The 18,068-nt window shown below is 48.4% G+C and overlaps 1 protein-coding gene across 4 annotated transcripts in view; it reads left to right on the forward strand.

Moving 5' to 3' along the window:
* Positions 1-16,690, forward strand: part of YPEL2 (yippee like 2) — a 35,315-nt gene extending 18,625 nt beyond the window's left edge. For 2 of the 4 annotated variants that reach the window (XM_058817562.1, XM_058817563.1), the window contains exons 3-5: positions 9,536-9,579; positions 10,297-10,405; positions 12,060-16,690. In XM_058817562.1, the coding sequence (XP_058673545.1) occupies positions 9,536-9,579; positions 10,297-10,405; positions 12,060-12,149 (243 nt within the window). In that variant the 3' untranslated portion in view covers positions 12,150-16,690. The remainder of the gene's footprint in view (positions 1-9,535; positions 9,580-10,296; positions 10,406-12,059) is intronic. The other 2 variants (XR_009275540.1, XR_009275541.1) reach the window with 2 other exon arrangements.
* Positions 16,691-18,068: the final 1,378 nt, after the last annotated feature.

The raw sequence follows: 18,068 nt of genomic DNA on the forward strand, positions 1-18,068 counted from the left end.
TTATTATCCAGGGAGCTGCCAGGGAGGAAGGACAGTTGAATCATCAGGGTTTTTGCTGCAAATCCTCAACAAATCCTCATCGCTCTCTACAACTTCCTGAAGGGTGGCTGTGGTGAGCTGGGGGTCGGCCTCTTTCTCCGGGCGACAACAGATAGAACAAGAGGACACAGTCTCAAGCTGCGTCAAGCGAGATGTAAGTTAGAATTAAGAAGGAAATATTTCACAGTAAGAGTGGTCAGATACTGGAATCATTTACCCAGTGAGGTGGTGGAGTCATCATCCCTTGAAGAATTCAAAAAAAGACTGGATGTGGCACTTGCTGCCATGATCTAGTTGCACAGTTAGAACATCGACTGGACTTGATGATCTTATAGGTCTCTTCCAGTCTTGAACTTCTGTGATTCTGTGACTTGATGATCTTATAGATCTCTTCCAGTCTTGAACTTCTGTGATTCTGTGATTTAACTGCAGCTGGAAGCTGGTGAGGTCTGAGCCCCCCTGGGAGCTTCAGCTCTTGGACAAGGAGGGAATTCCAGCAGAACCCGGGGCTGCTCCTGGAGGAGCTGCCCTGGGAATTTCCCTTGCAGGTGTGTGGTTTTAATCTGATTTATCCTCGTTAGGAGCGGCGCAGAGCTCTGGTTTAATCTGTAATTTAATCACACAAAGCCAGGGGGGGGCTTTTCCCGCCTGCTGCCTTTGGGGAGAGGGCCCTGAGGAGTGTCTGAGGGTAATTTCTATTTGAGAGCAGCAGGAAACGCTGTCTGAGGGCCCCACGTGTGCTCTGGGCAGCTGCTGTGTGTGGCAGGCTGCAGCACAGCCCTGCAGGAATCCTCTGCACTTCCCCTCTTCCAGCAGGGTGCAATGGGCAAGGGCTGAGGCTCAGGAAAAAGGAAACTCTGCCCAGAGTCTCCTGTGAAAAACGCCAACCACTTGGCTTTATATTTTAAAGGTTTAATAGTAATGAAATGTTTAATAGTAATAGAAATAGTAATACAATTAGAGTAATAATAATTTGGGCAATTGGGATTAGAACAATATAAGACAATAGAGACAAAGAGTTACGGATGTCCAGGTACCTTTTCTGGGCAGCACAAGCCTGAAAAAGGACCCAAGTTAACAGGGGATTAACCCTTAAAAACAATAACCTGTTGCATATTCATACAGCTCATACATGATGCATAAATTCCATTCAAACACAGGATTCTGTCTGGTCAGTGTCGGCTTCTTCCTCTGGATCCCAACAGCACCTTTGAGGCAGGAAGAAGTTCATTTCTCCTGATAATGGGGCAATCAATTCTCTTTCTCTGAAAGATTCAGGTGTCCTGTGGCTGCTATCTCGCTGCAAGTGCTTTCATACATAGGAAATTATCCTACACAGCATAATTTCTATTTTAACATTTTTTATAACCTACAACTATATTTAACACACTACTTAAGAGAATTAATACAGCATTACTTTCTAACACCACACATATAATATTTATTTTAATATTTGTGAAAAGGCAATCATAAAATACCTGCATTTTTCACACTCCTCTCTTAAAATGCACCATGGAATCACAGCTGTTGGGATAAGCAGCAATAACAAATGCAGAAACTGAGGTTGGATACCTGGAATTGGGAGATTTAAAATCAGAATTAAAATCTGCTTCCAGCTCAGCTCTGAGGACAAATCCTCGATAATGAAACACATTTTAGTACCAAAACTTCTTTTGACGAGACACAAATATTGAGAATTTAGGTGATGGATTAATAAATGAATGAGAATTTCAATAAATGGAGGAATTCTCAGCCAGTTTGGTGACTTCATTTCCCTGCAGTGGATCTTGCCCAGGGACACAGGGGAGCTGAGCTGCTGCCCTGGGCAAATCTGCTTTTGCTGAGAAGCCAGGCTGCCCTCAGTGTCAGCACTGCTGCTATTATGGGCTGCATTAATGGTAAACAGGGCTCCCCTGATACGTGCACACTCACTGTTATGCTGCTAATTAAATAACTTGTTGCATTAGCACTTTCCATCTTCCATCCCAGCTCTGTGTTTATCTCCAAAACCCATGCAGCAGCAATAATTAATGTGGAAATAAAAGGCTTTATTCTCCCCCTGCCACTCCTTTTTCAAAATGACTGCATCGGGGTGGATGCTTTGAGCCTGGAGGAAAACAGCAGCACTCGAAAGTGGGGGATAAAACCCACAGCAAAAATTACAATTTTTCATCCTTGTGTACCCAGAAAGGGCTTCACTGTGACCTGCTGTGGTTTTTCACAGTAAATAACAAAATTTTCTCCATATTACCCTTCTTCATGGCAAATGTGAATGGGTGCCAAACCCATCCCAGCTCTGGGAACGTTGGTGCAGGGATCAGAGCAGTGCCCAGGCTCCCTCCTCTCCTGGAATCACAATCCCACATTTCTGCCCTGCTTTTCTCTGCCCCCAAATAAACTGCAGTAATTGCTTTTAAAAGTAAACACTCCATCTGCTCTTTCTCCCCACAGTATTTCCATCCTTTTTCATCTCAAAGTCAAGTTTTGAAGCACAGCAGCAACCAGAGACTGTGAAAAATCACAAGAGGAGCCCCAAAATATTGTGAAGTTTTATAGAAGTCGTAAATCTGATGGGGTTTGTCTTTTATTTGCCTTCAGTAGTTTGTGCCCTCAGCCATTTGCATTTTGAAATTTCACTTTGAAGTCTGTGAGCTGGAAACTCGTTTAAAAATAAATAAGAGCAGAGTGGAGGAGCCCAGGGCTTCAGGGAGGAGGGGGAATAGCACAGGGATAACAGGAGGAAAATTCAGTGTTGGGCTTGAAGTGAGGCAGGACAGCCAGGCAGGGACAAGGGGACAGAGCAGTTTGCAGCTGTTCTGTGAATTTTGGCATTTTTGTAGGGTTTGGCTCAGGATTTAGCTCAGCAGAGCAGTGTTTTTATCTGTGTTAGAAATCCAAGTGCTGGAGGAAAAACCTCCCCCTTGATTTTAGGGAATTTTTATTTCCCTGAGTGCTGCCCTTCATTAATTGCAGAGCCTCAGAAGAAATTCTCTTTTTCCCTTCTGCAACTGAAATATAAAATTTCCCCTTTGAGAGAAATCCCTTTCCCTGCCCTCTGGGTATGGATAAATAACTGGGAATGTGCCCCTGGATCCTGCCCCATTTAAATCCCTTCATTTTCCTGGGCACCACTGACATTCCAGGGATATCCACTGTGCTGCATGACATTTCAGCATTTTTGGGGAATCCTGTGAAAATTTGGATTTTTCTTGGCTCCAGCACCCAGAAATGTGAGAAGATGAGAGAATCTCCCTTTGAAAACCAAACCAAAGTGGACCAAAAATGTCCTTATTGAAAATAATTTTAAAATGAGAATTCCTTAAATTTGCCCTTTAAGGATTCCTTCAATCTGCCCAAGGGTTTTAGGATCAGGAGATGCTGTATGGCACTGGAACTCTGGGATTTCAGAGCACAAGGATTCTTGTTGCTTGGACATGGGCTGGGGGTTGCATCAACACCTGGGAGGCAGAATAAAAAATTGCAATGAAATTCCCATCAGAATAAAACCAGACAAAAATCTGTGTATCTGCACAACCTGAGCCACAAAATCTGGAGCTGTTCTGGGCCTGGAATGCAGCAAATCCTGGTTATTCCCTGAGTTTTTGCAGAGCAACACCAACTGCAGGGGAGTAAAGGCCATGCTGAATTAATTGAATTATTTCAGAGATGAGTTTGGTCCACTAATTCCATATTGACTTGGGGCTTTAAATAGCATTAAGGACCCGTGGTGAAACTCAATTACAGCTCAGGAATGCAGCTGGAGCAGGGGAAGGTCACATCTGGAGCAGGGGAAGGTCACATCTGGGCACGAGGTGCAATCATGGAACCTGTTCTGATGTCTGGTGGCATCAGAGCAAAATTGAATCTGTTTAATGTGATCATGGCCTGCCCCCTGTGTGAGGAATTAATGAACCCTGAGAGGGCTCTGTGGGTTCAGACCAAGCAATTGAGCTGCTGCTCCCCTGGGAAATGCTGGGTGTGGTGTTGGAATGGCTGGGCACAGCCTGGAATCTGCAGCAGGAATTTGCACCGTTTTTATTTTCCATTTTTCTCCCCGCTGCACATTCCAGGGCTCATCTTTTTAATCAAATTAAATCAAATCAGGCTTGAAAGGTGCCACAAAGGCTGAGCTTGGTGTGGGATGTTGGAAACAGCAGGTGGGAATTGGGATTAATGCATGAGCACAAGGAAATTGGGTTTGGGGCACATCTTGGTGACAGGTTGTATTGACAGCACATTTTGTGTTACTTACAGGTCCCCTCTCCCTGTTCAGGCTGTATTTTATGAGAACCTCTCCTCCTTGGGTGTTTAAGGGTTAGATCAGCAGTGGGAATAGATAAATCTGACAGTCAGAGGGAATAGATGAATCTACAGTCAGTGCTGTGCTGTGGCTGCAGGAACTCAGACCCAAAGTTGGGAAATCAATCAGTGATGCCAAATCTCCCTGGAGAGCTCCTCAGTGCCCCAGGGTTTGTACCATCCCTTCTCTCACTGCAGCAGGGATAGCACAGGGAACTTGTTCCTTTTGGAAAATCCTGGTTCCTGTGCTTGTTTTTCTCCTGACACTGCCACCCCTCATTGCCCAGGGCCCTCAGCTCCCTGTGCATCCCTGCAGTGGGAATTATTGCAGGAGCAGCCTGGCAAGGGGCACACGCTGTTCCCTTCCCCTCTTGGACCTCTTTGGGACCAGCTGCCTTTTCATTCCTGTTTTATGGGGTTGTTCAGAGCTGCCAGCTGGGTACTGGTGAGCAGGATCTGTTCAAAACTGGACACAGGTGAGCAGGGTCTGTTCAAAACTGGACACAGGTGAGCAGGGTTTGTTCAAAACTGGACACAGGTGAGCAGGATCTGTTCAAAACTGGACACAGCTGAGCAGGGTTTGTTCAGAGCTGGACACAGGTGAGCAGGGTCTGTTCACAGCTGGACACAGGTGAGCAGGGTCTGTTCAAAACTGGACACAGGTGAGCAGGGTTTGTTCAGAGCTGGACACAGGTGAGCAGGGTCTGTTCACAGCTGAGCAGGGTTTGTTCACAGCTGGACACAGGTGAGCAGGGTTTGTTCACAGCTGGACACAGGTGAGCAGGGTCTGTTCACAGCTGGACACAGGTGAGCAGGGTTTGTTCAAAACTGGACACAGGTGAGCAGGGTCTGTTCACAGCTGGACACAGGTGAGCAGGGTTTGTTCAAAACTGGACACAGGTGAGCAGGGTTTGTTCAAAACTGGACACAGGTGAGCAGGGTCTGTTCACAGCTGAGCAGGGTTTCTCTGCTGCATCTGCAGGGAACAACCATCACCCTGCAGCCTTTCAGCCCTGGCAGCTGCTTCCTCTTTTTTCCAGATGATTCCAGCAGCTCTTTTTGTGTTCAGCCCATTGTCTGACAGCATCACAAAGGCTTGGGGTGTTGATTCTGTCACAGTGCAGGGAGTGGAGCTGCTGAGGGGGCTGTGCTGGGAGTGAGGAGCTGCAGGAGCTCCCAGGGTTTGTGCCTTTCCCTGGAATCACTGGTGGGATGTCAGAGCTCCCTCCTGGCTCTGCAGCACCAGCAGAGAGGGGAATGAGCCAGAGCAAAGGACAGGGGTGGTGGAGAGGCACAGCCCTGCCCTGCATGGCTCTGCTCTGTGGAAATCTTTGTGTGGCTCTTAAAAAACCAAACAAAACAACAAAAAACAAACACAAGAGCGTCTGATTGTGTATAAATATACCTGGGGTTGTTTTTGTGATTTTCTAGTTCTCATTACAGCATGTGCCAGTTTTCCTGGTGTGCTCAGAGCTGTGGGTTCAGCTCTGGGGCTGAAAGCAGAGATAACAAATGGATTTATCCCAACAGCTCCCAAGGTCCTGGCTGCTGAGCAGAGCAGATCCAGGCAGGATCTGGCTGTGGCTGCTCCAGCAGCATCAGTGGAAGCCCAGGAGCCTCTGTGCAGGCTCAGTCTCCCAGCAGAGCTGCAGTTCTGTGCTCTGCCAGCACTTTTAGAGAATTCTCCATTCCCCAGGGCTGTGTCTGCCCCACAAGCACTCCCTGGGACTGTCCTGTCACTGGCTGACAGGGCAAAGAGGGAAAAGCCATTTCCCTCAAAAAACATCTGGTTTTTAAAAGAATGATTTGATTTCACTGCTCTGATTTGGGACCAGCACAGCTGAGGGGCTGCAAGGTGGCTGCAAATTGGGTGGCAGGAGCTCCTTAAACCAGAGCAGCTGCCAAAGCATCTCAGCATGGAGCCTGTGCTGTGAGAGGAGAGGGGATCTGCCCCAAACTACCCCAGACTGCCCCAAACTGCCCCAAACTGCCCCAAACTGCCCCAAACTGCCCCAAACTGCCCCACACTGCTGACTCCAGGCTCTGCTTCCCACCTGGGCACTGCAGCCAGCAGTGGGGAGGGTTCACACTCAGGCTCAGGAGGATGGAGCTGTTTTGAGCTGTTTTGAGCTGTTTTGAGCTGTTGTGCATCTCCAATCCCAGCAGCTCAGGTGGTTTTTAGAGGGCTCAGGCAGGATGGGGAGCTTGGGTTGTGTTGCTGCCACATCCAGATGTGTTCCCAGCCAGACCCTGAGCGTGAGCAGGGCAGGGAAAAATCTGTGGAGCTTCCAGTGGGAAACATCCACAGAGAATCCTTTCCATCTCTCCCAGCTGGAATAGCGGTGCCAGGAGCTGTTTCAGAGTCTGGGTTTCAGTGGGAGGGGGTTGAGCTGCGCCTCTGAATGTGCACAGGGAAAATGCAGAGCACAGAAAGTAGGTCTGGCTGCTGGCTGTCACCTCAGTGCACATCAAGGGTGTTGTGGAAATCTTTGTGTGGCTCTTAAACAAACAAACAAAGCGACAAAAACAAATACAAGAGCATCTGCTTGTGTATAAATATACCTGGGTTGTTTTTTGTTTTTGTTTTTTTTTTCTGATTTTGTAGTTCCCATTACAGCATGTGCCAGTTTTTCTGGTGTGCCAAAGAGCAGGAACATCTCCAGGAGATGCTCAGGTTACAGCCCCCAGATAAAAGCTGTCTGTGCCACCTTTACAGAGACACAGCCAGCTCAGTCCTGCAGAGGACAAATGCACTGGGGAAATTGTGGTTACCAGACTTTCATGCCTTCTTTTTATGTGTTTTGCCAAACGCTGTGCTGGCTGGAGGGTGATTATTGAGACAGCACTGAAAGCTGAGCAGTGGTTTGTTCAAAGCTCTGCTTGGGCAGGGGGTAAATAACGTGAATATTTTTTTTTCCAGTATCCACCCTTAGCTACCCTCAAGCACTGGTTTGGGCTGGGAGGAAGGGCAGGCAATGCAACAATGTCCAGTGAGCCCCAGCACAGCTGATGGGGCTGGGTTTGTTGTTGATTAAAGACAGACCTTTGTACAGCAGGAGCAGAAAATCCTATTTCTGTACCAGTAAAAACTCTGCTCCCACGGTTGCTGTTATTGGCAAACTCAGTCACTTTTTGGTGTTTTTGGAGAAGTATTTACAGGCAAGGACTGGATGTTGAGAAAGCTTCGTCTGCTTGCATTTTGCCCTGGTTGCTGTGGGATTTTGTGCTTCATCCCTGAGCCCTCCCCAGTTATCCCAGTGCTGTAGCAGGAACAGGCAGTGCCCCCTGCTCAGCCCCTCCTTCCTGAGCAGGGAATCATCCCTTGGCATCCCACTTTGGGATCCCCAGCTCAGTGGGACGCTGCAGGCTGGCTCAGGGCGGGCTCTGACAGCAGCAGAACACAGAGCCTGCAGAGGGATTGAGAGAGGCTTCTGTCATAAATGCAATCACACAAACATGCCTGAGCCCTGTGTCCTGTTTAACTGCTCCCCAAGAAAAGAGGAATTCCTCAGGGCACTGCTTTTGTGTGAGTCAGAGATGTCCCAGAGCCTCGGGCACCCTCTGTGCCCTGGGTGGCCGCTGATATTGGCCTTGGGATCCCTCTGAAGATGAGTTACCCCTGCAGGAGGCAGGGATGCTGTGCCAGGCAGGGATTGCAGCTGGCAGAGCCCCTGTGCCATGCAGAGCTCCCTGCCCGGTGCCCCGGGGCATTTCTGCCCTCTGAGGTGCCTCTGCTCCACGGGAAGGATCCTTTTGTAAACTGGGGATCTTCCCAAGGAGTGTCAGGGCTTGGGCTGCCAATCCATTGGGCAGGTGATGGAAGGGGGGAAGAAACCCCCCAGAGATTGTTTTGTGTGATGTCAGGTTGCTCTTAACCAAATAAATGGCTGTTGAGAGGGCCTGGATGTAAAACATGAATGTTTCTCTTTTCCCACAAAATTCTGTCCCTCCTTTTAAGGGTTTTGGTCTGAAATCATCAGCTGAGGTTTTCAGAAAACCACTAAACATTCCAAGGTTCCTGGTGAGGTGCAAAGTGAAGCAGTAAATGGTCCAGAAGAGCTGATTTTTGACTTGCCCATTCCCTGAGGTGTGCCACGAGGTAACCTGTACAGACAGCCCAGCCTAGCTCACAAGCACCAAATGTTTAATTCAGCGTGTGCCTGTCAGAGCACATTAAAAATGCAGCTGGCACTTGGTGCCTGTCAGCCTGGCACTGTCACAGGGTGGTGGCACAGATGTGGCACACTGGGAGGGGCTGGCAATGCCTGCCAGGCTGGATCCTGATCCCTGATCCCCCAAAACTGTCTTTCCACGGCGATCCTGAGGATGTGCCTGCATTGTCTGGGCTGCTTTGGCTGCTCTGTGGTTCTCCTGTCCATCTCCATCTCCTGTGGGATTAATCCCAGTTCCTGAGGCTCTCCCAGTGGGAATTGAGGTTTGCACACCTCAGGGCTGAGCCTTTTGTGGGATGCTGGAGCTGTGTTGTGTGCCCAGCTCCTGCACAGACACATCCCAATCCCTCAGGTCAGGTCAGCAGCTCCCTGTGCAATTCCCAAGGAGAATTTGTGTGCAAGTCCAATTTGAAAAGAGATTCAGAATTCATGCACAAGTGCAGTTTGAAAAGAGATTCAAACCTGTGACAGTGTTTGCAGGGGTCTGAGGATGAGGGAAGAGATGAGGATCTGACTCCATGTTTCAGAAGGCTGATTTATTATTTTATGATATATATTACATTAAAACTACACTAAAAGAACAGAAGAAAAGGTTCTTTTCAGAAGGCTAGCTAAGCTAAGAATAGAATGGAATGAATAACAAAGGTTTGTGTATCAGACAGAGAGTCTGAGCCAGCTGACTGTGATTGGCCATTGATTAGAAACAACCACATGAGAGCAATCACAGATGCACCTGTTGCATTCCACAGCAGCAGATAATCAATGTTTACATTTTGTTCCTGAGGCCTCTCAGCTTCTCAGGAGGAAAAATCCTAAGGAAAGGATTTTTCAGAAAATTTCATGGCTACACAAACCCATTTCTGCAGCCTCCAGGTGAGGCTGAGGAGTGAAGTTCATAAACACCAAAAGTATGAAATCAGTGGGAGTTCCAGGTGTGTCCTGTGAAAAGGGCAGCTGTTGGAGATGGAGAAATTCGCCTCTTTGCTCTCAAGCAGCCAACTGAGCTTTGTTTTCTTGCCTTGCAGTCCTTCCAGGGCAGCCAAGGACGAGCTTACCTCTTCAACTCCGTGTGAGTACCCAACAAAACCCTCCTGAAAAAGGGCAAAAAACCCCAGTTTCCTTCAGAAAACCTCTGCCTGGGAGTGGGGAGCTTCCTGCACATGGCTGGAGAAAGAGGCAGAAATAGCCCCTGATTCATATTTGAGTGGTGCAGGGGTTTCAGATAAGCAGCAAGGAAAAGGTGAATTTTTTCGTCATTGGGTTGAGAAATCAGAGCTGATGGCTGAGTCATCTCCTCTCCCAGGATGGAGTGGGACCAGAACCAGAGTTTGTAAATGTGGAGATAGATGGTATCTAAATATGCACTTCATAAAAACTGAGTGTAGTTTTCCCAGCGACTGGAAATAGTTTTGGGGAGGTCACTGCTGGTCTGGTTTCAGCAGAGCTGCTGATTTCACTCACATTTTTCAATTTTCCATTTGGGAAAGTAAAAGTACCATTTTATCAATTTGAGAATGAAAACCTTTCTCAAATGCTTAATTAGCAAAGTGACTAGAATGTTATTAATCTCCTTCTCAAAGCTTTCATTGAGTTTTTCAGTTGAATAAAAATCCCATTTCACCTTTTCATTCTGCTCTGGAGCTGCCAGGGAGCTTTGTCTGGGCACAGCTGGGAAACTCAGAACCTCCTGCTCGTGTTTTCAAACACTGCAGTGAAATCTCTGTCAGCTTTATTGGAGCATTTTGATGTGGAGGGGCACTAATGGAGCATCTGTGCTTTGTCCCAGAGTGAACGTGGGCTGTGGCCCTGCAGAGGAGCGGGTGTTGTTAACAGGACTGCACGCCGTGGCAGATATTTACTGTGAAAACTGCAAAACCACGCTGGGCTGGAAATATGTGAGTATTTGTGTCCGTGCCTGTGCCCCTGGGCAGCTTTGCTGCAGTTGAGGGGGTGGGGAGGTCATTTTGGGAGCCCAAAATGCAGGTTTGCATCTGTAGCCATCTGGTTTCCTCCTGCCTCTGCGTGTGTTGCATTTAGAAAATCAGCTTTAATAGTTCTATTTCCACTAACTTTATTTTATCTACACCTGGTGCCCCTCAGTGACATTTAACATAAATGAGAATAATTTCAGCCCTGTGCTCCACACTGTCTTTTTTCTATTATTCTGGTAGATGTTATCAGAATAACAGAATGCTCCATTAATCCTGTGTCCTCCCCACTGGAAATGCTGTTGAACACGGGTTTATCTGTTTGCTCTTCAAAAATTCAATTACCTTCCAGTAAAATCCAATGTTACATCCTAATTCCTGCTTCTGGAGGCCCACATAATTCTGTCCAAATGTTTTTCACCAGTGCCTGAGCTGGTGCAGGATTTAAGATTCTAGAAACAGGGTTTAGGATTCTGGAAGTGGGATTTGGGGTTCTAGAAACATGATTTAGGATTCTAGAAGCAGGCTTTGGAATTCTAGAAATGGGGTTTAAGGTTCTATAAACAGGATTTAAGATTCCATAGGCAGGACTTAGTACTCTAGACTCCTGATTTAGGGTTCTAGAAACAAGATTTAGGGTTCCAGAAGCAGGATTTAATATCCCAGAAGGAGAATTTGGGATTCCAGAAACAGGATTTAATATTCCAGATGCAGGATTTAATATTCCAGAAGGAGAATTTTATATTCCAGAGGCAGAATTTAGGATTCTAGAAGTAAGAGTTAATATTCCAGAAGCAGGATTTATTATTCTAGACTCAAGATTTAACGTTCTAGAATCAGGATTTAGGATTCCAAGATTTAATATTCCAGGATTCTAGAAGGATTTAATATTCCAAGATTTGGGATTCTAGAAGCAAGATTTAAGATTTCATAAGCAGAATTCAGTATTTCAGAAGCAGCGTTTGGGATTCCAGAAGCAGGATTTAGGATTCTAGAAACAAGATTTAATATTCCAGAAGCAGAATTTGATATTCCAGAAGCAGGATTAAGTATTCTAGACTCACTGTTTAGGATTCTAGAAGTAGGATTTAGGATTCTAGACACAAGATTTAATATTCCAGAAGCCAAATTTTATATTCCAGAAGCAGGATTTCATATTCTAGACTCGGGAGTTAGAATTCTAGAAGCAAGGTTTAATATTCCAGGATTTCAGATTCTAGGAGCAAGATTTAATATTCCAGAAACAGAATTTGACATTCCAGAAGCAGGATTAAGTATTCTAGACTCACCATTTGGGATTCTAGACGCAGGATTTAGGATTCCAGAAGCAGGATTTAAGATTCATAAGCAGGATTTCAGACTCTAGAAGCAGGATTTAGGATTCCAGAAGCAGGATTTAGGATTCATAAGCAGGATTTCAGACTCTAGAAGCAGAATTTGGGATTCCAGAAGCAGGATTTAGGATTTTTTCCCTCACAATTTCCCTGAGAGCCCACAGGAGGACCTGCAGTTGTCTCTTTGGGCAAGGCTCAGACTTGCACCAGCATTCCCAGATCTGATCCATGACCTGATTCCCCCCAAGCACCACCTCAATCTCCCTCTGCTCCTCCTTCCGTTGCAGGAACACGCTTTTGAAAGCAGCCAGAAGTATAAAGAAGGCAAATACATCATTGAACTAGCTCACATGATCAAGGACAACGGCTGGGACTGAGCAGAGCCAGCCCTGCAGTGCCAGAGATGCCATCCAGCCCAACATTGTACCCAAGAGTGAGAGAGTGACTGAACGCTTGGTTCCATGCATTTAGAGGCTCTGCAACCCGGGAGCATCTTCACACCCTTCTCCATCTTTATTGGTGACTGGCCTCTAAATTTCTGTCTCTCTGTCTCTTTGCTTTGTATCTGTTTGTGAGTTGACCCTGGCTGCTTCTCTCTCTGTTGTGTTGGCTCAGAGAATGCACCGAATGCCCGACAGCCATTCCATGTGCCCAGAGCTCCACCCAGCCTGGCCTGGGCTCTCCTGGCACCTCCCAGCTGGTGCCAACCCCGAGGTTGGGCAGGAGAAGGTGGGGCAGGGGTGGGGAACCATCAGAGGGTGATGCTGTGCTGCTCCTTTCAGTCCTGGGTAAGCGAGGCTTGAAACCATCTATCCTCGTGTAAATGGACAGAGAAATATCCACTTGTCTGAATGGATACAGAAATAGCCACTTGTCTAAGAAGGACACAGGAATATCTCCTTGTGTGAAAGGACAGAATTACCTCATGGCTGTGTTTTCTCTCTGAATCCATCAGTGGCAGAGCCAGTTCCCCCACAATCTGTGTTTTGGTTGCTGTTTATGAACTCCTTGTTGCAGGGGAGGTTCCTGCCTCTCCTTTTCCTCGCTGGTTCAGGGCAGGGAGGCTGAAGGTCCCAGCTGAGCACGGCCACAGGGAGCATCCCCATGGCTGGAGAAACCAAATCCTGAGCTGTGAGCGCTTCAGAGAGGAGGAGAAAACCACTCCAGGCACAAGGAGGCTGGACCTGCAGCCTAGAAAATGTGGAGAGGTGAAAAAAGGCACGTGTGAGGCAAGAAGGGGGAAATTCCATAGAGGAGGATGGGGACAAACAGTGGCAGAGAGTACCCCTGGATTTCCTGGCCTCCCCTGAGCACCCTTGGTGGTGTTTCACCAATCTTTCACAAGTGCAAGGAGGAAAATGCTGTTACAGAACCTTTTCCTTGGATGCCAGGCTCAGAAAATGCACAGAAATGGGGCAGGGAGGGAGCTGAGTGGTGGCAGTTGTGGTGCACAGTGGATATTTCATCCCTGAGGTATCCTCCCCCCTTTCCCCACTCCCAGCAGCCCAGTGCAGGCACGGGGAGAGTGGGAAAGGAAAAAAAGGAAAAAAAGAAATTAAACATCTTCCCAGCAGCCCTGGAATGATCCATGCCTTGAGGGGTGGACTGGGTGTCAGAACTGCAGGGACAACGAGTCCTTCCCATTTCTGTTTGTCCCTGGTGAATCCTGAGCACCTTCCCAGGGGGATGGTGGGGAAGGGTGTCCTGTGTGCTAGGGGAGCTGTGTAAAGTAAAAGTAAAATGAGAAATTTGCTCTGCAGCATCCAGCCAGTATCTGGTGCATCACCCAGGACTATTGAGCTGAGCTCGTTTTGTCTCTCCCCCAGTGAATTTTTATTTTTTGTTGGCAGAATTCTCTCAAGTAGGTTAATCCATGGGGGGAAATCTTCCTTAATGCAGAAGGAAGGAGTTGAGTGAGTGTTGTGCAGGGGTGGTGGCTCCTCATGGAACAGAAGCTCCAATTGGAGCTGTGATCTGTAATCACTGCCCCCAGCCCTGAGAGGTGCCAGGGGCTGTGCAGGACTCATTTGGTGTTATTTGGCAGGGAATGGGAGCAGAGACTCTCCTGAAGGATCAGGGTGGAATTCAGGGTTGGATTCTTGTGCTGAAAGCCAGACCTGATGAGCAAAGGTTGTTTATTTTCTCTCTCAAGCTCTGTTCTTGACGGCCTTGGAGAGCTGAGGTGGAGCTGGCCTGGCTCCTGCAGGGGATGGGGTTGTGACCAGCCTGTCCAGGGGTGGCTTCTGCCCTCACCCTCCTGCTCTGGCTGTGCAACAATTGCTTCAGCTTCTGCTTTGGACTGTCTCTGCTTCTGCCAGCCACATTCCCTCAGTGACAAATGCAGGAAAAATCAGAACTCCCACAGCAGCTGCTGGCACTGACCTGGTGCCATTTCCCTGTCCCTTCATTGAGGATCCATGGCAATTCATTGGGTTTTGACTAGTGGGAAGCAATTCCTGTTCTTCAAAGAGCTCTTTATTCTGCACAGAGCCTTTAAAGAGCTGGGAGAGGTGAGGGATCATCCCAAATCCTGTGGGGCTGAGAGGAGCACACAGGGCTCGTGGTTTGATGTTGGTATTTGGAGTGAGTGCTGGTCAAAAAGCAAAATAAAAGGCAGGGCTGTGCAGAGAACTGCTCTGAGAAATGCCAGCCAGGTGGAAATGGTTTTTTTCCATTCATTTGGGACAGAAAAGGACAATGCCTCATCAGACCTGGCTGGTTTTTATGGTCACAGGTGTTGGCTTTTAATGGCAACCAGTCCAAGCTGGAATAGGGCGAGGTGTTAATCTGCTTTTAATTGGTTTTGTGCTGTTCAGTCTGTGCTCAGAGCCTGGCCCTGAGCCCAGCGAGGCTGTGCCTGTCCCCAGCCCCCAGAGAGCTCCTGGGCAGTGGCTGTGAGGGCTGAGAGGAGAACTGGGGCTTGTGCAGCCCCTGTGAGTGCCCGGGGAGCAGGAGCAGCTCTGGCTGGTGCTGGAATCTGGGATCAGTGACACACTCAGACACAACCAAAGAACTTCCCTGCTGAGCTGAGCCAGGTGGGGCCTCTGCCCAGGAGAAGGGGAGATGTGGCCCTCGGGAGCTGCTGCTGTCCCCGGGCAGCAGCCCCAGGAGAGCACGGACGGCGCGGGGCTCTCCTCCCCTGTCTGGTGTCCAGCCTCGTGCCTGGGCAGCTGTGAGCACCCTTGAGTTTACATCCCCCCCTGTACCCCAAAGCTCAGACCTGAGTGAGTTTGAAATTGTTTTTGCTCTGGTGTGAAATCCTGACCCCTGTAAGAAATATTCAGATGATAATATATACAAAGCAGAAAAAAAAATAACCCCCAGACGTTACCTTGTGAAATATACTTTTGTAAATAATATTTAATTTTTTTTAAAAGAAATAATATATTTGGTGCTGTTTTCTCAGAGCCCCTCCCTGAGAGCACTTTTTTTTTTTGTTGTTGTTGTTGTTTATGATGATCCTGTTTCCTTCTGTATTTGTTGGAAAACATGTTTAAAGGGAAACAAAAACTCCTGATTTACGTTGTCCTCTGAGGTGGATCCGTGTTTCCTGTGGATGTGGCAGATTTGGGCTGGGACAGGGGGGATGTGTGGGCTGGCATCAGGAGGGCTCCATTCCCCCCTGCCTTTCCTGGAGCCCCTTTGCTCCCAGCAGGAGCCCCCAGAGCCCCTGGGGCTCCCAGTTTTCCTGGTTTGTGGAATCCAGGCCTGGCATTCCCTTGCACCAGTGCTGGCTGGAGTGAGAAGCTCTGGGGCTGGACAGGAGCTGCAGCCTCAGGTTTGCAGGGGTGGAGGATGGAGCTTTGAACCCAATTTTAACCTAAACCACAAATCTTTGGATCCTGCTTTTATCTTTGAGGGGAGGTTTTATTTTTGTTGTTGTTGTTTTATTTTTTATTTTTTTTTTTAACCAGGCTGCTACATAACAAATTAGAGTAAAAGTTTACCTCTCTTGGCAGTAAAGCTCATTTATTTTGTTCTCCTTTCTGTCTTTAATCTCCCCCCTTCTCTCCCTCCTTTGTTTTTATTTCACTTGGTCTCTTGTTTATCCAAAGTGGACCAACAGCACAAAGCACTGGACCGTGTTTTGCTGAGCAAGGAGCTGTTCAAGAACTGCTGCAGGTTCTTTAAAAATTCTCTGGGTTTGGAGAACTTCAAACCCCACAGGAACAAAACCAACCCTGCCAAACCAACCCCGTTGTTCTCGTGATGATCAAGTGAGAATTCTCTCTCTGTGTGTGCGTTTTTCTGGCTGCTCTGAGAGTGTGTGAATCATGCATTTCACTGCACTCCCCTGCTTTGGGAGGAGCTTCCAGGGGAAGCAGTTTTGGGATGAAGAGGGGACACCAAACACCAAGCTCAGCTCAGTGGGAAGGAGCTCTCAGTGCTCAGAAGCAATCAGGTTAGACAGAGGTTTTCTGCAGAAATCCTGGTGAGAAAGAACAAGCAGAAGAGGGGAAACGAAATCATCTTGAATTCAGAAAAAATAAAAAAAAAATCAAAAATCAACATATTTAAATGCAAGCAGAATGGCATTGTGTAAGGTACAACCACCAATAAGCTGTTCTCATCGTTACAACTGTGTGTATCCTTTGTTTTGTTCTTCCTAAGGAAATGGGAATGCTTTCCCCACTGACAAAACTAAGGACAATATTTCCAATACCAGCCTGTCTATGGATGCTCTTGTGTTTACAAATTGTGTATATTTTTATTTCTTTGATCTTATTTTAATTTTTTTTTTTGGCATATTCTTTCAGGTCATTTGCTTCAGTCATAAATGCAATTGTTTGTTTTCAAATAATTGGTTTTCACCTTTTCATGTATTTGTACATTGTATATAGTTCTTCAGTATTAGAGGGAGGCGTATTGTTTGTCATATTTACAATATGTGTTGGTGCTCATTTGAGAAAATAAAATTTTCAAGTACTAAAGCTGCTGCTCCAGGTTTCTGCTTTGTTCTGTGCAAATCCCTGAAATCCAGAGGATTTCATCCCAAAGGGAATTTTCATCCCAATCCAGGGGATGGGAAACAGCAGCTCCTGCTGCTCCACCTCAGACACCTCCACAGCCAGGGGGAAGGCAGTGCTGTATTTGGGATTTTGGGATGGGTGGGTGCAATTCCTGTTCATCCACTGCTGGAGGTGGCAGGGCCCTGTCCCCGTGCCCTCTGTGCCCTCTGTGCCCTCTGTGCCTGTGTCCTGTCCCTGTGCCCTCTGTCCCTGTGCCCTGTCCCTGTGCCCTCTGTGCCCTCTGTGCCCTCTGTCCCTGTGCCCTCTGTCCCTGTGCCTTCTGTGCCCTCTGTCCCTGTGCCCTCTGTCCCTGTGCCCTCTGTCCCCGTGCCCTCTGTGCCTGTGCTGCTGAGTGCCCTTAATTCCCCACGGGACCAAAAAAGCCACTTAACCCCGTTTGGGGACAGCCCAGGGGCTGAACTCAGAGCCCTGAGCTGGGAGTGAGCTGAAAGCTGCACCTGAGAGGGGCTGGGGATTCCTGGCAGCTGGGAAAGGCCAAGGAAGAGGGGATGGGAGCGACCCCATGGACAGTCCCTGCAGTGGGGTCAGAGCTGTTGGTTTCACCAAAACCTGAATTTGCTCCTTTTGCCCTCACACCAGCCTGGGACACTCTGGGTGTGTCCCTAAGGGACACTGCCCCCGCCTTGGGGACAATGGCATCCCAAAAAATGCCCTGCAGGGTCTGTGTGGGGCAGCTCCTGGTGCTGGGCTTGTTCCTACAGCCCCACTGGAAAAGCCCGGAGGTTTTAACCCTGTGTGGAATCCCCTGGGGCACTGGGAATCCCTGGGACAGTGGGAATGCCCTGGGGTGGGGAGGGGACCCGCAGATGTGGGGACATTTCTTGTTCCCCATCCCAGCCCTGCAGGGAAAATCCCGCCAGGAAAAAGCGTCCTGCTCAGCAATTCCCACCCGAGTGACAGCAAGGGGGACAACTCCAGGCTGTCCCTGAGCTGTGGCCTTGGGAACAGCCGCCAGATCCCATCAGGCCGTGGGATGGAGGTGGAAAATGCCAGGTCAGTGCGGAGCGGGGCTGGGGGCAGCGGGACCCGGCCGCTCCCGCATCCCAGGGCAGGGAGGGACCGGGACCGGCGCGGTTGGGGATGCGGGACAGCCCCTCCCGGCTCTGTTAACCCGCGATCAGGGCCGGGCCGGGCCGAGCCGAGCGGGGCTATTGATAGCCCGGCATTAGAGACAGAGCTGAGTCAGGCGGCTGCAGCCCCGGGCTCCGGCTCTGTGAGAGAGATGGATGGATGGATGGATGGATGGATGGATGGATGGATGGATGG

This window comes from Ammospiza caudacuta, chromosome 20, assembly GCF_027887145.1.
Source record: "Ammospiza caudacuta isolate bAmmCau1 chromosome 20, bAmmCau1.pri, whole genome shotgun sequence".
Classification (NCBI taxonomy): Eukaryota; Metazoa; Chordata; class Aves; order Passeriformes; family Passerellidae; genus Ammospiza; species Ammospiza caudacuta.